General features: G+C 37.1%; 2 protein-coding genes across 3 annotated transcripts; both read right to left on the reverse strand.

The window, feature by feature from the left end:
* Nucleotides 1-822: 822 nt before the first annotated feature.
* pqbp1 (polyglutamine binding protein 1) lies at nt 823-6,786 on the reverse strand. The gene is made up of 7 exons (XM_079826932.1): nt 6,693-6,786; nt 6,472-6,538; nt 6,265-6,376; nt 5,904-6,004; nt 5,586-5,819; nt 5,424-5,502; nt 823-1,187 (listed from the first exon to the last, which is right to left on the reverse strand). Exons 2-7 carry the CDS (start codon nt 6,536-6,538, stop codon nt 1,013-1,015), a joined length of 768 nt encoding a protein of 255 aa, XP_079683058.1. The 5' UTR covers nt 6,693-6,786; the 3' UTR covers nt 823-1,012.
* A 799-nt stretch (nt 6,787-7,585) lies between these two features.
* Nucleotides 7,586-16,727, reverse strand: pold2 (polymerase (DNA directed), delta 2, regulatory subunit). Of its 2 annotated transcripts, none has more exons than XM_079826561.1 (11): nt 16,558-16,727; nt 16,211-16,426; nt 16,004-16,125; nt 15,793-15,916; nt 15,591-15,705; nt 10,518-10,716; nt 10,050-10,130; nt 8,720-8,877; nt 8,508-8,635; nt 7,908-8,009; nt 7,586-7,825 (listed from the first exon to the last, which is right to left on the reverse strand). In XM_079826561.1, the coding sequence occupies exons 2-11, from the start codon at nt 16,422-16,424 to the stop codon at nt 7,665-7,667; spliced, it is 1,404 nt and encodes a 467-aa protein (XP_079682687.1). In that variant the 5' UTR covers nt 16,425-16,426; nt 16,558-16,727; the 3' UTR covers nt 7,586-7,664. The 2 variants fall into 2 exon arrangements, with proteins under 2 accessions (XP_079682687.1, XP_079682688.1); XM_079826562.1 differs by having other exon boundaries at nt 16,211-16,436.
* Nucleotides 16,728-17,697: the final 970 nt, after the last annotated feature.

Below are 17,697 nucleotides of genomic sequence, written 5' to 3' on the forward strand. Positions count from 1 at the left end.
TAAGATGAATATTACTAGACTGAAGGCAGCAACTTCAGTTTACTTATCCATACATCATAATGTTTTTTTAAAAATCATGTTGAAATGCTATTAAATATTACACATCAGGCTTTTGAGGAACGTTTATTTGTACATCTCTCGATCATCATTGTATCATCAGCTGCAGCATCGTCGTCTCTGAGTTTTATGTAAATTACTCTAAGTCTAGTGAGTTTTAGTCTCCACAATAATTCACTTACCTGCCCGTAAACTTGGTTATAACTACTTCGGCTTTTCTCTATTATCAATTATTTCAACTTTGTGTATGCCGATGTTTTCTGGCTCCAGACCTTTTCTGATTTTTCAGCCATTCAGGTTTTGTTTCGTTTTCCAGTACAAATTTACAGTATGTAAATAACCTTATATCAAGATACATTTACTTGATAAGAAAAAAAAGTTTGTTAAAAGTCTTATCTGAAAATATCAAATTTAAGATAATGTATTCTTAAAAAAGACAATACTAAAACTTAATACAAAGGGAAAATATTTTTTTCTTGCTTTAAGCTTATTTTCACCCCAACATTCATGACTTTATAACTTTGCTTCTCAAGTAAACATTTATTGATTCAATTTTATTTATAAGTTTATTTGAATAGGATCAGTAAAGTCAAAAACTGGAAAATATGTATTGCACAGAGTATAGCATAAGCTAATTTGCATCTGAGAATGTTTAGATATTTGTACTGGAAAACAAGACAAAAATGCAGAGTAAGAAAAACAGTCTTCATTTCATGCGTGTACACCATTCAGATGAAAAAAAAATTTCTACCAAACCACTGAACGCACCTTTAAACAAAATGTTTATTTTGCAGGGAATGGCCGCATCACTACATTATGTAAAATGACAATTGTTTATAAAATGTATAACATACAACACATGGTATATTTACAAATGAATCTGTCCTAAATGTAAGAAAAGAAATTACTTCAGCCTTTCAAAGGTCATAAAGGCTTTAAAGACACACTGTTCAGCTCAGTCATCATCACTATCATCATCTTCCTCCAAGCGTCTCGTGTTCTCAGCGTTTGCCCTCAGGACGGCTCCAGGACTGGGGTACGGCCTCTGCTGGAACAGGGGTCCTGCCGCTGTGGTGTCCGCTCCTGTCTTTGCCTCATTGCGTTTGGGGAGACCAGTGGACCATAAGCCCCTAAAAGCAACAGCACCATATATTGATCAAGAACATGTCCTTTATTACACAAACAACCTATTTTTAGATCTCATGTAAACGCTATTGAGAGTGCACTGTATTGGGGTCTGTTGTATACTAAACATTTAAGCAAATTTAATAGGTATCCAATGTAGGGTTCTATGATTTATGTGATGTAGAAAACAATGACAGGATACATTCAATAAAATAAAATGGAATTTACTGTGTAACGTGAATTTGGCTAAATCAAAAGTAGAGCTGTAAACAGTCAAATTGCTATATGGACTCGTGTCTATGATAAAAAAACAAAAGACTAAGTCTGCTTGACCCTTAATGGGTTCACTCAGAGCCCCTTAATGATCTTTTCACCACTTCGTTTGATTAAAAGCTCAAATACACAACAAAATCAAATAAAACTTGAAGAAATCATGATAATACTATTGGTAGAATGTACTTAAAACAATAATAATAAGCAGGCCCACACAGAATCTGCATGCGCAGAATTCCACAGAAAACTGCAGATTTCTGCAGATTTTAGTGCCCGTCATTTGAGAAACATACACAATCGCATACACAGTAGGCTGCGCTTATTGATGTGACTTTTTTTTTAGTGAGAGAGTGATATTTTAAAATGTCGAAAATAAAATTGACCACGGAGGAGTAAAGGAAACGTCACTTGTCTGCAGAAATGACTAATTTAGCTATTAAAAATAGTCCATTTATTTACTTCGGTAGGCCTAGGAATTTATTTATTTTGCTCTATTGTTGAATATGAAATTGTTTATTTAATGATTTGTGTACAATACAATTGATAAAGTTATATTTTCTTCATCTTTTAGTGGATGTATTATAAGAGAGATCTAGCTTTGTTTAAAAAAGCTTTGTTGTTCTATTTGGATTTGGATTGTAAACCTTAAATAAAAGTTAAGAAGTGAACATTTTATTTTTAATATTTTCAGTTCCAATATTCTTAGATATTTTTAACACATTTAAAACCATTCCGCAATTTTTCAAAAATATCAGCATAGAAATCACACAAAAAAATCCACAGATTCTGTGTGGCCCTGAAAATAAGTGTTATTAAAACATTATTTATATTTTATTTTTTTCTTATTTTATTATTTAATATCATTTAAACAGTAAACCTTAAAAGAGTAGTTCACTTTAAAATGAAAATTACCCCATGATTTACTCACCCTTAAGCCATCCTAGGTGTATACGGCATTCTTTATTATTAATAGATATTACTAAATATTACTATCCTGATGCTCCCATGCTTTATAATGGCGTGACGGGGTCCATTGAGTTTGAAGCAGGGCTCCGAACCGGTTCAAGGAACGAAAACGAAAACCGGAAACGAACGAAATTTTAAGAGGAACAAAAACGAAAACGAAATCGAAATCAATTTGAATCGTTCTGAACAGAAACGTTAATTTGAAATGACCATTAACCGGTTAATAACGTTATTTTATCGTTCTCTTTAATATTTTAATTTGGCAGTGACCAATCATGAAATGAGTAGTCCAGCGTGTGACGTTGACGGATCAAGCGTGAGTGAAATGCCCGTGCACCAGTCATCTATGAATCTACCGGTAACGCAAGTCAGTGTAGAGCGCGCGCATTTTCATGCCTCAAGTACATTTCTTTCCCCGCTGAGGTCTACAATGAATGTGCAGGTATTGGAGGACATTCTTTTCGAACGTTTAAATAAGCAGTTCGGACTTTAAGCTCAAATAGTCTGATTTAGGCTAGTTTATGGATTCCGTTTAAGCCTATCCAAGTAGGCTATAGCATCTATCAAACATTTTTCCTATAGTCTTTCAGATTGCCAATACAGGACAGCTCAATGTTTTCTATATAGACGGTTGATGCTTCGTATTAAATGGTATGTTATATTGCATTAAATGATCAAGCTTTATTAGCTGACTGAATTTGATTATGGGATGCAAGGACGTGTTGCGCAGTGTTTGCTTTGAAATTAGCAGTTGACGGTGCATTAAAAGAGCAATGGTTATCCAGTTTATTTATTCTTTATTCATGCAATTTTTTAAACAAGTCGTGTTGAAAAAAAGTTATGTACAAAGAATGTTATCACTCTTCTGAAAATAATTAGGCATATAGAGCCACTTTCGATTGTCTAACGCTCCATTAAAACAATATTTGTCCCGCTGTTTATGCTTTGTAATTAATGCATGTATTTCTGTTGTGGTTAAATGTTATGAAATAAATATTCAAGTTTAATTACCATGCGTTATATTATTATTGAGTGAAAATAAGTCTATTTATACATATTTGTTTAAAGTATAGGCTAAATTAAAATAACGTTATTAACCGGTATTTTTTTTAATCAAACCGTTTTCGGAACAGTAATGTTTATTGAGGAACGCAAAAACGGAAACGCTATAATATCGATTCTGCTCGGAGTGAACCGATTGATATTTTTTTCCGTTTTTAAGCCCTGGTTTGAAGCTCAATAAAGTGCATCCATCCATCATAAACATATCCTACACGACTCCGGGGGTTAATCCATAGGTTTCAGTCACGAGACTGTCGCGGAGCCTTGGAGGGCAAAACCGCCATAGAACTACAGCACAAGCCTGTCAAATTTCCATCTTAAAACAAAAATATGTGAACAAGATGCACGTTTTGGGCACTTGAGATCCATATACAGCACCTGCTGCAGTTTTTCAATCACTGAAAACAGCGGGACGTTTTTAAAACGCTTAACGTGAAAAACACTATAGGGTGAGCTGCACCAATAAGGATTAAATTAAGCAAAGTTTAAAAGATTCGTTGATATGGGTTTTATTTTAAATCGAGTTGTTGCACCACTTCATTTTAAACACAGATAAATTACGCAGTAAAACCGCTATCAAGCAGCAGACGGAGGGTGAACTGAAGACAGGCTAAAAAATCCTTAGTGCAACCCATCCTTAAAGTGCTGTAATGTACTAAAACAGTGATATTAAAAGATCAAATTCAGTTTACACCTTTTTGATAATGCATACTATATACAGGCGAGTAGATGAGGCAAGAATATGAACGCAACGCGTTTTCTTTATAATGGTTCGATGGGGAAAACGTCTAACGAGAAACCTCGTGTTGCACTAATATTCTGTGTTCGTCTGCTTTCCTGTACAAAGTATGCAACATCATTAAGGTGTATATTGAATTTGGTATTTTAATATCACTGTCTTAGCGCATTAATACTGACTACAAACCTGGTAAAAATGACTAGCGGGCAATGGAGGAGAGCCTTGTTTTGCCCTCCAGGTGGGTGTTCTTATAAGCGCGTGACGACACGTGAAAACTATGGATAAAGGCCTTCTGAATCGAATCAATGGGGTTTTGTAAGAAAAATATTCATATTTAAAATTGTATAAAGTAAAATATCTAGCTTCCGCCTGAACGCCTTCCGTATTCCGTATACTTAAGAAAATATAGTAACATTGGACGTAGTGTAAGTGTTTTGAACTGCGAGTTGCGTTACACTTTCTTTGAACGTGGAAGGCGGTCTGCCGGAAGCTAGATATTTTACTTTATAATGTGTAAAATATAGATATTTTTCTTACAAAACCCCATCGCTTCACTTCAGAAGGCCTTTATTAACCGTCTAGAGCCGTGTGGATTACTTTTATAATGAATGGATGAGCTTTTTTGAGCTTCAAACTCTATGGACCCCATCACTGCAATTATAAAGCAGTGGATGTTTATTAATATAACTATAATTGTGTTCATCATAATGAAGAAAGTCATATACACCTGGGATGGCTTGAAGGTGAGTAAATCATTGGGTAATTGTCATTTTAAAGTGAACTAATCCTTTGATATTGCAGCAAAAATAAAAGGAATTGTAAAAATGTCATTTAAATTTTAAATGATTAATTAGGGTGTTAAAGTTAAGCATCCATTTGATTACAACTGTATGGGATAATACATTTGTATTAAATCATAAAGCAGGAAATCTAAAAAAATAAATAAAAATATTATAGGGCACTTTTACTGTTACATTTTTTAATTAACTTTAAATTGTTCAACTTTTATGAATTCAATTAGACATCCTTGTTGATTATTATAATTTAATCAAACAATTAAAATGAAATTTATAAAAATAAAACTGATTAAATTAAACGAAAAATTATCATATGTTGCATAGAGACTGTAAGAGTAGAATGAAATTATACAATTTCAACCGGAACCATAGTGTGTAACCATTTTAAACTAGCTGGTCATTACCTTGGAGCATCCGAATAGGCGCTGGGATCCATGGGATCCATTTCCTCCTGCTGCTGTTTTCGACCTCCTCCTAGTCCTCCTAAAAAGTTGTATATTCAGGCTTACTGAGGCAATATTTTAAATTATGAATTCAATACTTGAGGATGATTATGCACAAATTACCTCTCTTTGATTTGTTATACGGAGCACTGTCATCTCTCCGCATCCTTCTATCACGGTCCCTGTCTCTGTCCCGGTCTCGATCTCTATCCCTATCTCGGTCTCTATCTCTGTCCCGTCCGTCCTCCCTGTCTCTGTCCCGCTCCCGATCGCGCTCTCGTTCCCTTTCTCGCTCTCGTTCCCTGTCTCTCTCTGCCTTCTCATAATGGCTGTCTCCTTTGTCGTGTCCAGTATCACCTGAGAAAACACAAACCTTTTCAGCATATGTCTCAATAACATCACAAAATCCACAACACAAAATTTAGCATGTCCATGTTTTACCTTTCTGTTTCTTAGCCGCCTTAGTGATGACAGAAGAAGGGTCATTAGGGGACAGCCAGCACACTAAATCGGTTTCCACGTTCCAGTAGTATGGAAGACCGCTAAGGACAAGACAAGTGGGAGATAATTATTTATATGCAATGACTAAAAAAGTTTAAATCTGGAATTTCGGGCAAGCTATTCTTGGGTAACTTCAAGAATCATGGAAAAGGTCATTCAAAGTGAATTTCAAAGTAACATGATATTTCCATCTCAGGCAATTTTTGTGCCTGTGCATCATTCTTGTACTTTTACATTAAAATCTGATGTCTTTATATCATACAGCTGACCAGACAAAAATAAAAGCTTATGGACTGCTTACCAAGAGGGGTCAAAAACTTTATACCAATTCGTTGGCAAATTTTCAATCCTTGTAGCCTCATAATCAACGTTGTTATCATCATAGTCTTCAGCAATGATCTCCTCTTCAGCCTCTGATGATGAAGAGACAATAAATGAGAGCATGAACTCATTATTCAGTATGTTTTATGGATTACCAAGTAAGATAAATGTGCACGATGCATCTTACCTTGGTCAGACTGTTTCACGATCCCTCTTTTAGCGAGGCGTGCAAGTAAAGCTGGAGGCAGAGGCATCTAAAGACAAATCATTTCAGTGATCAGTGTTGACGAGCCACGAGTAAACTGCCATTATCTGAAACTGGGCTGACACAGGTGCTGATTTTGTAGGCAAATAAAGGACAGAATATTACACATGCAAGAAATACACAATGGCGAGTGGATAATTTACCTTTATGATGTCCAAAAATGTAGTTATGTGTTTAACGTTTCATTGAATAGAGCCAAAAACAAGCGACGCGGACGCGGACGCAGACCAATGACGTAGCAAGACGTACCGTGACGTCTTGCAAAGGAATTACCTTAAACGCTTATCTGGAAAAAAAGAACCGCATATCTGAACATCTGTATACTTTTTCAAGAAATACTTCAAGAATATGGGTTTTAAGCCAATTTTTAAAAAGTTAATGTAAATGTAATACTTAATATGTTTCTTTTTTATTTAAAACGCTAGAGGGCAACAAAAACGCTCTGGATTAAATTTGAATGCAATTCTTGTGATTTTGAGGATTATGCTTTTTGTTAGTATGTTAAAAAACCTGACATTTTAAAGGTCACATTAGTGTTGTTTATCTCATAAAAAAAAAAATTGTAGGTACTAATATGCACTAACAATGTTGTGCGTTTCTCTACCATATTGTCTAAAATTGCTATTGCATGTCTCATTATATATACACAAAGTATTAGATTAGCCCAATGTTATAGATTTCTAGCAGACAGTCCCCTCACTAAATAATAAACCAGCCATTTTCCGTGAAGCAAAATTATGTTCCTGGAATCTACTATCATACACAAATGAATAGTTTCCAAATTATAAAATGAAGGACTAGTTAAGGTGATGTTATACTTACTACATATGTAAATAAAACAAATGTATGTGTAAACTTTCACTTGAGGACTATGGAGCAATGCAAAATAATCATAACAGTTTCATGCATGGTGTATAAAATTAATAAAATGATAGAATAATAGTGATTTTAAGTACATGAGGCAAATAACCTCAGAGACATGAGGTCCATACAACAGCATATATATTACACTCAAAGAGGAAAAAGAGAATGTTTTCATACAAAAGAGGGAGCTTTATTAACAAACAACACAACAGGAACAAGTGAACAAATGTCATATGTTGATAAGCGAGTGTTTAATGGCTGATATTCATCTCATTGTCCTCATCGTCCTCAGTGGAGAACGAGGAGAAGCAGACCGGCTCGCACTCTAAGGTGCGCAGGTTCACGAGACAGGCCGTCTGTGTGCTGCTGAACTCTGGGATTGCTAGCAGGAGAACATCTTGTCCTTCAGGACCTGAGAGTAACAAAAAGATATTGATAAAGCATGGACACTGTTACATTGTGTTTTTAATATTATTAAAAAGTTTTCTATTCACCTGTGACTCGTTTACATTGGTAGCTTGGTGCATTTCCGCAGAAGTACACATGGGGGCATTCTTCCAGAATAAAGGGATCTTTCTTATAGAATGGGTAACAACCTAAAGAGTCAACAGAACATGAGTCGTGTAGCATTAATCATGGTGCAATATATGAAATGTATATAACAGAATATAATGAAAATCAAGGAAGGTATTAAACAACTTCAAAATTAATATTTGAACAAATGAAGAAAAAAAAGATTAGTGCTGTCAAATCGAATAAAATCGCATCTAACATAAAAGTTTGTTCACATAATATACATGTAATATGTGTGTGTGTATATACATATATATATATATATATATCTCATTAGTGGCTCCATATCAGAAAGATGAAAATAATAATAAAAAATATATCATGCATTCAAACTAATATTCCAGGTTATTTTAAACTTCTTTGTATTTGTATTGCATTTGTGCAATTACCACCAACAATAATTTCAACTCAGTCCACTGTATGTATACATAATTGTGAAGCTTGTATAACCCAGACAATCCCTTTAACAATTTAACAATCAGACCAAAACATTTTACAAATAGAAAATAGTGTGTCCAGACCCAGTGTGTCCGGAGCGGTGGGAGCCAGGTGACGCAGTCTCAGTGTGCTTTCTAATATTTCCAGATGATCATCCATACTACTGTACTTCAAAATATCACTGACATTCTGTCCTGCTGTGCCCAAGAACCTGAGACCACAAAACATTCACTGTCAAGTGCCGTTCATCGGATCATACCACTAATCCAGAATAAAAAGAAAGGCAGTTACTCACCGGACACCATCTACGACGGCTTGGTATGGGTTGCTGACCAGCTGCAGGGTGGGGAAGGGCACAGACAGAGGGAACATGCAGCGGTGCAGAGGCTGCTGGGGGAGAGTGTAGTTTGTTGGGTCATACTGTCCAGGCATGACATCCACAGGTACAGAGGCCTGTAGAGGACAAATCACACATTACAGGCACTTGGAAATTAAAGTTAAAGCCCCTGCATTACTTACAGTATGACAGACTTTTAAAAAAAAAATTGAATAAATGGATAACAACTAGTCTAACTCCACCATGAGATCAGAAAACAACTAAGAGCTACGGGACCTGGTTCTTAAAACTTGAAATACAGATTAAAGGGGTAGTTCCCCTAAAAATGAATATTAGCCCATGATTTACTCACCCCTAAGTCATCCTAGGTGTATATGATCCTAGTTACATTAAAAATGTCCTGGCTCTTCCAAGCTTTATAATGGCAGTGAATTGTTGGGTCATTTTTGAAGTCCATAAAAGTGCATCTATCCATCATATAACTGCTCCACACGGCTCCGGGGGGTTAATAAAGGCCTTCTGAAGCAAAGTGGCTTATTTGTGTAAGAAAAATATCCATTATTTAAAACTTTATAGACTAAAATAACTAGCTTCCGGTGGTCAGCGGTACGCAAGCGAAGAGTAAAAAGTTACGGTGAAAGAGTAACCCTTGACACATGCTTATTGACGAACGCAGAGGATAGAGCAAAACAAAACACTGGTCATGAATTAGAGTCTAAAACGAGAATTTTTTAAAGAGAAGTGGCGGAGGATTTTGATATAAGAGAAGAGGGGCTTGAGTTTGTTGCCCAGTCCTATCCGCAAGAGCGTGATGCTCCTGTACATCGCATAAGGGGATACTCTTTTAGCGCAAGTCGACTTGCGTACCGCTGACCGCCGGAAGTTAGTTATTTTAGTCTATACATTTTTAAATATGGATATTTCTCTTACACAAACGTGCCACTTCGCTTCAGAAGGCCTTTATTAACCCCCGGAACCGTGTGGAGCAGTTATATGATGGATAGATGCACTTTTGTGGACTTCAAAAACGACCCAACAATTCACTGCCATTATAAAGCTTGGAAGAGCCAGGACTTTTTTAATATAACTCGTTTTAATATTATTAATCTGAAAGAAGAATGTCATATACACCTATGATGGCTTGAGGGTGAGTAAATCATGGTCTACTTAGCATTTTTGGGTGAACTAACCCTTTAAATAGAGGAGAATACATTTCGGCAAGTCCCATATTTGACCCTCAGTCTTTTTTGTCCATCACCAAAATCCACATTTTGGGCTGAACACTCACCACTAGCTGAACTAGAAGCTCGTCCAGCAGTCTGATAGCCTCCACACTCCCAGCCTGAGTCTTCTTAGTCAGATACTTTGCCTTCAAATGGAAAACAGTTTAATTGACAAGATTAATTCACTAAATGTAATTCAATTCTGTTTAAATGGGATGTCTAATGCTATTTCATGCATTCTGAATTATTTACACTGTTAAAGAGTTGGATTCTCATGCTAAACATGGCCAAAGTTTAGTTTCGGCCACATGACGCATTTCTGTGTCAAATACACTCCTTCAGGGTTTGTTTAAGTTTCAGGAAAAAAAATTCAAAGTATGGTCCTGTATGACGTCAAAGAGGGCGGAATTCCTTGTGTGGGCGCTTCAATACTACTCTATAGGTACTCAAGACCTGCATGAAACTGTGTGTGTGTTGTGTCCCCTTTGAAACTTTAATTCACACAGCTTGGACCACAAGTCCAATTTGCACACCTTGGTTGTAGAGTCTTTGTCCTGAGTGCTTTGACTCAACAGGTTTCCTGCTAATATGACTCTAGAGATGGACGCTGCTCCACTCTGCTCCCCCTGGTCTCCAAGCTGACCGGTTACCATATCGACCAAAAGTTGCAATCCCATCATGCTGTCTGCTCTACTGCCGTTCAATCCCAGACCAGAGGCAAGAAGCACAAACCTACAATGAAACAGCAAAGTTTGTGTGTACTACTTTAAACAGTAGGGATGCACAATATATATGATCAGTTGTCAGCCGATATACATGATTTAAAAAAAAAAAAATGTTTTTGAGTTTGTATGATATATTGATATATTAATTCATTGATGTATCCGATCCGGAGTAACATTTGGAATAAAACAGCAGACAGACTGAACTGCATCAATAAGCTCTTGTTTGACAGACATCAATTCTTGACACGTATAAGATAATGCTGACATTTACACTCGCTTACATTTTAAGAGAGAAAACAGATTACTTTATTAGCGGCTCTTCACGAACCCGTCCAATACAGCACACCGCTGTGTGCATGTCAAATAAAATCAACTAATGTCATTTCTTATGTTTTTTTGTTTTGTTTCAGTATTTATTTATTGATCCTTATTCATTTAGTTTAAAATACTGAATGTTTCTGAATGTTAGTTATACACTACCAGTCAAAAGTTTGGAAACGGTACTATTTTGATTGTTCTTGAAGGAGTCTCTTTTGCTCACCAAGGCTGAATTTATTTGATCTAAAATACAGCAAAAACAGTATTATTGTGAAATATTTTTACAATTTAAAATACCTTTTTTCTATTTCAATATATTTTAAAATGCAATTTATTTCTGTGATTCAAAGCTGATTTTTCAGCATCATTACTCCAGTCTTTAGGGTCACATGATCCTTCAGAAATCATTCTAATATGCTGATTTGCTGCTCAAGAAACATTTATGATTATTATCAATGTTGAAAACAGTTGTGCACAAAAAAATCCTGTTTTATCAGGTTTATTTAATGAATTGAAAGTTCAAAAGAACAACATTTATCTGAAATATAAAGCTTTTGCAACATTAGTGTCTGTCTATACTGTCACTTGATCAATTTAATGCATCCTTGCTGAATAAATGTATTAATTTCTTTAAGTCCCCCCCCCAAAAAAAAACATCTTAGGCTTAGGTTCACACTTGACTGCTTTTTGAAGCTGCAAGTAACAAGTAAACCGTGTTTTCAAAAAAGTAATGAGCGCTTTTTTAAACGCTGATGTCTTTTTCTGCAGCTCACCCCGTCTTTTAAAGTTGAAAAAAGCTCAACTTTTCTGATAAAAACGCCCTACGTCAAGCGCCTTTTTGACAGCTGACCAATGACAAGCGAGCAAGACCTGAAAGTGGAGAAGGTGACGGTTATCTCTGTATGTACATTTTAGTCTACAGTAAAACGAAATGTCATAAAACACAACCCTGCCTCTTTTCGTTTACATTTAAAACAATATTAAACATATTAATATGTGGTTCAGACAAGTGTGCATATGATTATCACTGTAATAAAATTAAATATGACATAAAACACAACCCAGTCTCTTTTTGTTAAATGTAAGTTTATGTATGATCAATAATAGCCATTATAAAAGTATAAGTAAAAGGTATAAGAAGCTATACAGGAAATAAAAGCAAATAATTCAGTCAAACATACAAAGTCAGTGCTAGTCGGCTACAACAGTAATGTAAAGTTAAATGGCCTAAAACATATAAAGTAATGAAACTTCACTTTGCCCTCAGCCTAAACGATTTGCCAGGGAACAAATTATAGATCCACGAGACCAAAGATACACAAGACGATTTATATCTCATGTTTAACCACTATAGAGACATCAGAGTCAGCGGCAAACGTTAGAAGGACGAGCCGAACAGGGGCATAAATTTTATCTGACAGTAGGGGGGGGACGATAAACATGAAATTTCTCAAGAGCAATTTTTGAAGGGGACACAAATAATACAGCCAAAATCGTACTTGTAAGGATATGTGTACCACAACATTTTTTTAAAAATAAAATATAAAAAAAACAATTTGTGCTTATTTGGCGTTTTGGTGCACTCAAAAATTATCTAAAGTCCGTTTTTCTTTTCTCTGTCATTTTATCTGACCAACAACACAAAGCAATAGTTGTTTAAATATGAGTAAGGTTCTGATCTGCCACTTATCATATTGAGCAAAACCCAACACAGATCTGACAGAGCGCCGAGCGCATATACTTTAGATTTAGAATTAGCGCCAATTCGAGGGCGGGTTGCTTGAATTATGGGTTCATTAGCCTATTATTCTTAATGAAAAACACAGCAAGAAAACAGTACAATGACACACTCACTTAAATAGGCACTTTTACATTTCGCTTTGAAACCAAAACTTCTGCGATCGTCTGTCAGCTGTTTTCTCTAGTGATTAATGAAATCTGACTCTCGTTCGGCTCATGCTGTATTGAGCAGACACGTTCAGTTTTTAATTGTTGTGTCTGTTCTCTAACTAAACAAAATTATTTGATTACTATAAAAATGAAAACAACGGTGGCCCGGGGCGGTGCCGCGGTGGGCAAGTGATGCTAACAGTGTTTTGCCTAATCTGTATTAAAGAGAAAAGAGTCACTTCATCTGATGTTTAAAGTGAATAAAATAGCATTGACAGCTAACTGGAGTTTCACAACTGCTGTCTGAAGAGCTTTGTTCTCTCCCCAAACTTGTGGTGGTAGTTTTTTTACTGTCTATGGGTAACGTTAGTTGAGGTGCGCGGTGGATCAAACCACTGTGGGGCAAGGGGGGAGGGGGGGACTCAAAATGTTTCTAAACTTAAACGCTTTTTTTGTCCCGTTTACTTTTGTATTGTTTTACTACTTACACATTTATTATAAGTATATATCATTACATTATTTACAATACTCAGCATGGTTTTTAGGGGGGGACAGCCCTCAGATTGGGGGGGTCCTGTCCCCCCCGTCCCCCCCGTGATTTACTCCCCTGGAGCAGAGGAAAGGGTGCTCACGCCGGGGTTAACGAGCGCTGAGCGCCGCTGATCGACTGGATCTCGCAACTCTGAAAACGCCAAATAGGTATATTCAAATAGGTGCTCTCTTTATAAATAAACCACAGATTTGAGCTTTACAAAAGTACATTATCGCCGGAAAAAGTCTTAAAACTAAATTTCGTCACACATTAATAACAGTAGTATTTTTAAATTTCGTGGGGTTTCTCATCAAGACATTTTGTATCTCTGCACCGCGCAGCACTCTTGTTGCAGCTGTTGTTATAGCAACAAAAGATGCCCTCGGCTGCTATTTTGAACCAAACGCTGCCAGCTTTTTTTTACTAAAAGAGCGCTCTTGTCAACTTTTTCTTGTCAAAAAAGACGTCAAGTGTGAACGCAGCCTTACCGACCCAAAACTTTTGAACGGTAGTACAATGTTACAAATGCTTTCCATTTCAGATAAATACTGTTCTTTTGAACTTTCTATTCGTCAAAGAATCCCAAAAATTTTTTTTTACACAACTGCTTTCAACATTGATAATCATCATTAATGTTTCGTGAACAGCAAATCCTCATATTAGAATGATTTATGACTGATTATTGACAATGATTAGACCTTCCAACCCTTCCAGATGCAGAGAAACTTGTTCACACCTTTATCTCCACCAGGTTGGACTACTGCAACAGACTCTTTATTGCGATTTCTGGCAGAAATATCCAGAAGCTACAATACATCCAGAACAGCACTGCCAGAGTCCTAATGAGAGTCCGTAAATATGATCACATTACTCAGATTCTACACCTCGATTCTCTGGCTCCGTTTCATCCCGGATCGACTACAAAATTGTCCTGCTCACACATAACTGCATCACCGGACATGCACCACCATATCTACAAGAACTCGTCAGTTTGAAATCCTCCACCCGCACCCTCAGATTATCAGGCCACCTGCTTCTTCAGGTCCCCACCACCAGGCTTCGTGCCATGGGGGACCGAGCTTTCTGCTTTGGAACCACCTCCCGAGTGAGCTGAGAGCAGTACAGAGCCTAGACACTTTTAAAGCAGAACTGAAGACTTTTCTATTCAGAAAGGCTTTTATGTGTTGATTGTTGTTATTATTCTGTAGTTTACTTGTTTTTAGTCATTTTTGTGATTTTCCCGTGTAGCACTTTGAGATTCTTTGAAATCTATTATTATTATTATTATTTCTGAAGGATCATGTGACACTAAATACTGGAGTAATGATGCTCAAAACTCAGCTTTGCATCACATGAATAAATTACATTTTAAAATATATTCAACGTTATTTAATATTTTAATCATATTTCACAATATTACAGCTTTTTTGTATTTTTAATAACATATATGCAGCCTTGGTGAGCAGAAGAGACTTTCTCACGAAGCACCACGACGCATGCGTGAGAATATTGCGCAGATCCGGCGTTCGGACACATGACCCACAAGCGATTTGTTTACAAGCAGAGGAAGATGTGCGTATCGAAGCTGTTGAATTCTACATTGATCGTGCTTTAGGTCTCGGCGTAGTGCTCAAAATGGGGCTAAAGTGTGCATTTCATGGATTCCCGAACGCCGGCGCTACGTCATATTCTCGCGCATGCGTCGTGGTGCTTCGTGAGTTCACGGCAGAGACATACACGGAAGACGAGAACAAGTTGGATAAAGGCGTTATTTAGATTTTTTTTTGCGCACAAAAACTATTGTCGTCGCTTCGTAAAATTATTGTAGAGCCACTGTGGTGAGATGGACTTTGTAACGACGTTTTTAGTGCCTTTTATGCATCTTGGGAGTGTGAATGTACTGAATGCCAATGGAGGCCTGTCTGAAGCCTTTCTCAGCCATCAGCTTTCAACTAAAATATCTTCATTTGTGTTCCGAAGATGAACGGAGGTCTTACGGGTGTCGGACGACATGAGGGTGAGTAATTAATGACAGAATTTTCATTTTTGGGTGAACTAACCCTTTAAGAAAGAACTTACGAACATGGTGCAACCCTACCCTGCTGTTCAGTCAGTCAGTCAGGTTAGGTGTGTTTCTGTACCTGTCTGAGCTGGGAGTCTTTCTGGGTGTCTGTGGAGGAAGATCAGCCATGCAGAAGTCTTCAACTGTGAATTTCCCATCATTCTTCTCTGCACCCATGATGGCAATTACACTACCTGGAAATACCATTCCATTACAAAGCGGGTAAATTGAGAAGCCTGAGAAGATTGAGACAGATACCTTTATCTTTCTATGCATCCCACCTGTTACAAACTTGGGGGTGTCAATGTTGCCCTCCAGTTTAATCCTCTGAAGTTCATCCTCCAAAATAAGCTCATCTGATTGGCTGATGTATTTGGAACGAGGCGGCTGGGGCAAAAGATTGTGCTGAAGAGAGAAAAGACATGTTAAAAAGGGAAGACTGAGTAAGGTCAAACCCAAAAAAAAAAACAGTTTGGAAAATCTATGTTCAACCTCCTCGCTGATCTCCTTCAGGATGGAGGGCTGCAGCTCCATGTGTTTGAATACGGTGCCCACTATGATACACTGTTCACTCATCTGCAGGTCACACAGCTTCCTGATGGGCACGACGCAACCTGCCACACACATTCACTCATGTTCAGAAGCGCTTCGGGGAAAATACGAGCCTGCCTCTCAGTGAGTTCATGGCTGTTTTCTCACCCCACTTCTGCGTGGCTCTGTCGGTGAGGATGTTTCTCATCTCCATGAGTCTGGTGGCGTAGATGTGCGCGTACTGGCGGCTGAAGCTGCGCTCGCCGAGGCGGAATCGCTCCGAGCAGCCGCTGTATGAAGGCTGATGACGGTCAAACACGGGCTCCTCTGAGCCTGGAGGAGCCAACAACGTCTCCTTTGGCACGATCACGTCTGAGAACATGACTAAAGAACGCTAAATTAGCAACTGAGCGATTGTATGTGAATAAAATATAAATGCATGATAAGATGATTTATTGAAAATCTATGGAGTCATCTTACTGTATGCTAACAGCATCGTAGCTTCACTTTCTTACCTTATTTCTTATTTGATGTGTTGGTTTTCTACCGTGTATTGTAAATCTAGTTTGATTCGACGATACAGTAAGTAAAAAAAACAACAAAATCTGATCGATCTCCTGTGTTGTTTTTGGTATCTCCCGCTAAATATTTCACCTCCGACCGCTATGAAAATGTGTGAAGACACGCTTTCAAAATAAAAGCCGCCGGAAATAAACATAACCTGCTACGTTTATGTATGGGGCTTTAGCTAATATAATAGATTTAATATAATAAATAAGTGCAGTACAATTGATTCATCGCGATTATTCGCATCCAAAATATGCGTGTACTGTGTATAATTAGGTATAAATACACACTCATGCATGTATATCGTTAGCATAATTGCCATAGTCATATTTCAATGTTTTTGGTAAACAAGAAAAAACACATTTTTTAGAAATCACATTGTTATTTTTTATTGATATTATAACAGTACATTCAACCAGATGTGTGAACAAGTATGCAAAAAGAAAAAGATCCATCATCAATTGCCTAACCAATAAAAGTGACTTAGGCAGAATATGCCATGACTTAGGCATTTTTTCTCTTACATAAAAAATGCAAACATAACATAACAAAAGTTGTTTTACTCTCCTAAATATAACCAAGATGTGTAACTTGTGAACCCTAACCAAGTTGTTTCTTATTAATGTCTAACCTTAACCACTGTTTTCCTTTTCCACCCTTAATCGAAGTTCCACTTAGGTGCTGTGCAAACATAACATAACCAAAGTTTTTTTATTCTCCTAATTATAACCAAGATGTGTAACTTGTCAACCCTAACCAAGTTGTTTCTTAATGTTTAACCTTAACCACTGTTTTTCTTTCCCACCAAGTTCCACTCAGGTGTTGTGCACACTCATTTTCACACTGTCTATTGATGAGGGAGGTTGTCATAGTACTGGTGGGCTACTCTTGGTAGTACTGGTTTCATTGCCTGCAAGTCATTGAATTTCCTGAGAGTAATTGGCAGTTGGGCAGGAAAGAGTGGGACCCAGTGGAATGGTTCTTTGGGGATGTTGATTCGCTGAGGCAGGTCCTCCCATTCAGACTCAAAATCCAACTTGTACCGGATTCGACCATCAGCCAAGTACTGGAGAGCCCGGAGGCCATGG

The sequence above is a fragment of the Gobio gobio genome (genome assembly GCF_949357685.1).
Source record: "Gobio gobio genome assembly, chromosome: 10".
NCBI classification, from domain to species: Eukaryota; Metazoa; Chordata; class Actinopteri; order Cypriniformes; family Gobionidae; genus Gobio; species Gobio gobio.

What these genes read in the sequence shown, in the direction of transcription:
- pqbp1 (XM_079826932.1), bottom strand. Translation starts at nt 6,538, where the DNA reads ATGCCTCTGCCTCCAGCTTTACTTGCACGCCTCGCTAAAAGAGGGATC. An exon ending in CGTGAAACAGTCTGACCAAG is followed by an intron (nt 6,377 to 6,471) that starts GTAAGATGCATC and finishes CTTCATCATCAG; the next exon opens with AGGCTGAAGAGGAGATCATT. An exon ending in GGCGGCTAAGAAACAGAAAG is followed by an intron (nt 5,820 to 5,903) that starts GTAAAACATGGA and finishes GTGTTTTCTCAG; the next exon opens with GTGATACTGGACACGACAAA.
- pold2 (XM_079826561.1), bottom strand. Translation starts at nt 16,424, where the DNA reads ATGTTCTCAGACGTGATCGTGCCAAAGGAGACGTTGTTGGCTCCTCCA. An exon ending in CAGAGCCACGCAGAAGTGGG is followed by an intron (nt 16,126 to 16,210) that starts GTGAGAAAACAG and finishes TGTGTGTGGCAG; the next exon opens with GTTGCGTCGTGCCCATCAGG. An exon ending in AGCTTCTAGTTCAGCTAGTG is followed by an intron (nt 8,878 to 10,049) that starts GTGAGTGTTCAG and finishes TGTCCTCTACAG; the next exon opens with GCCTCTGTACCTGTGGATGT.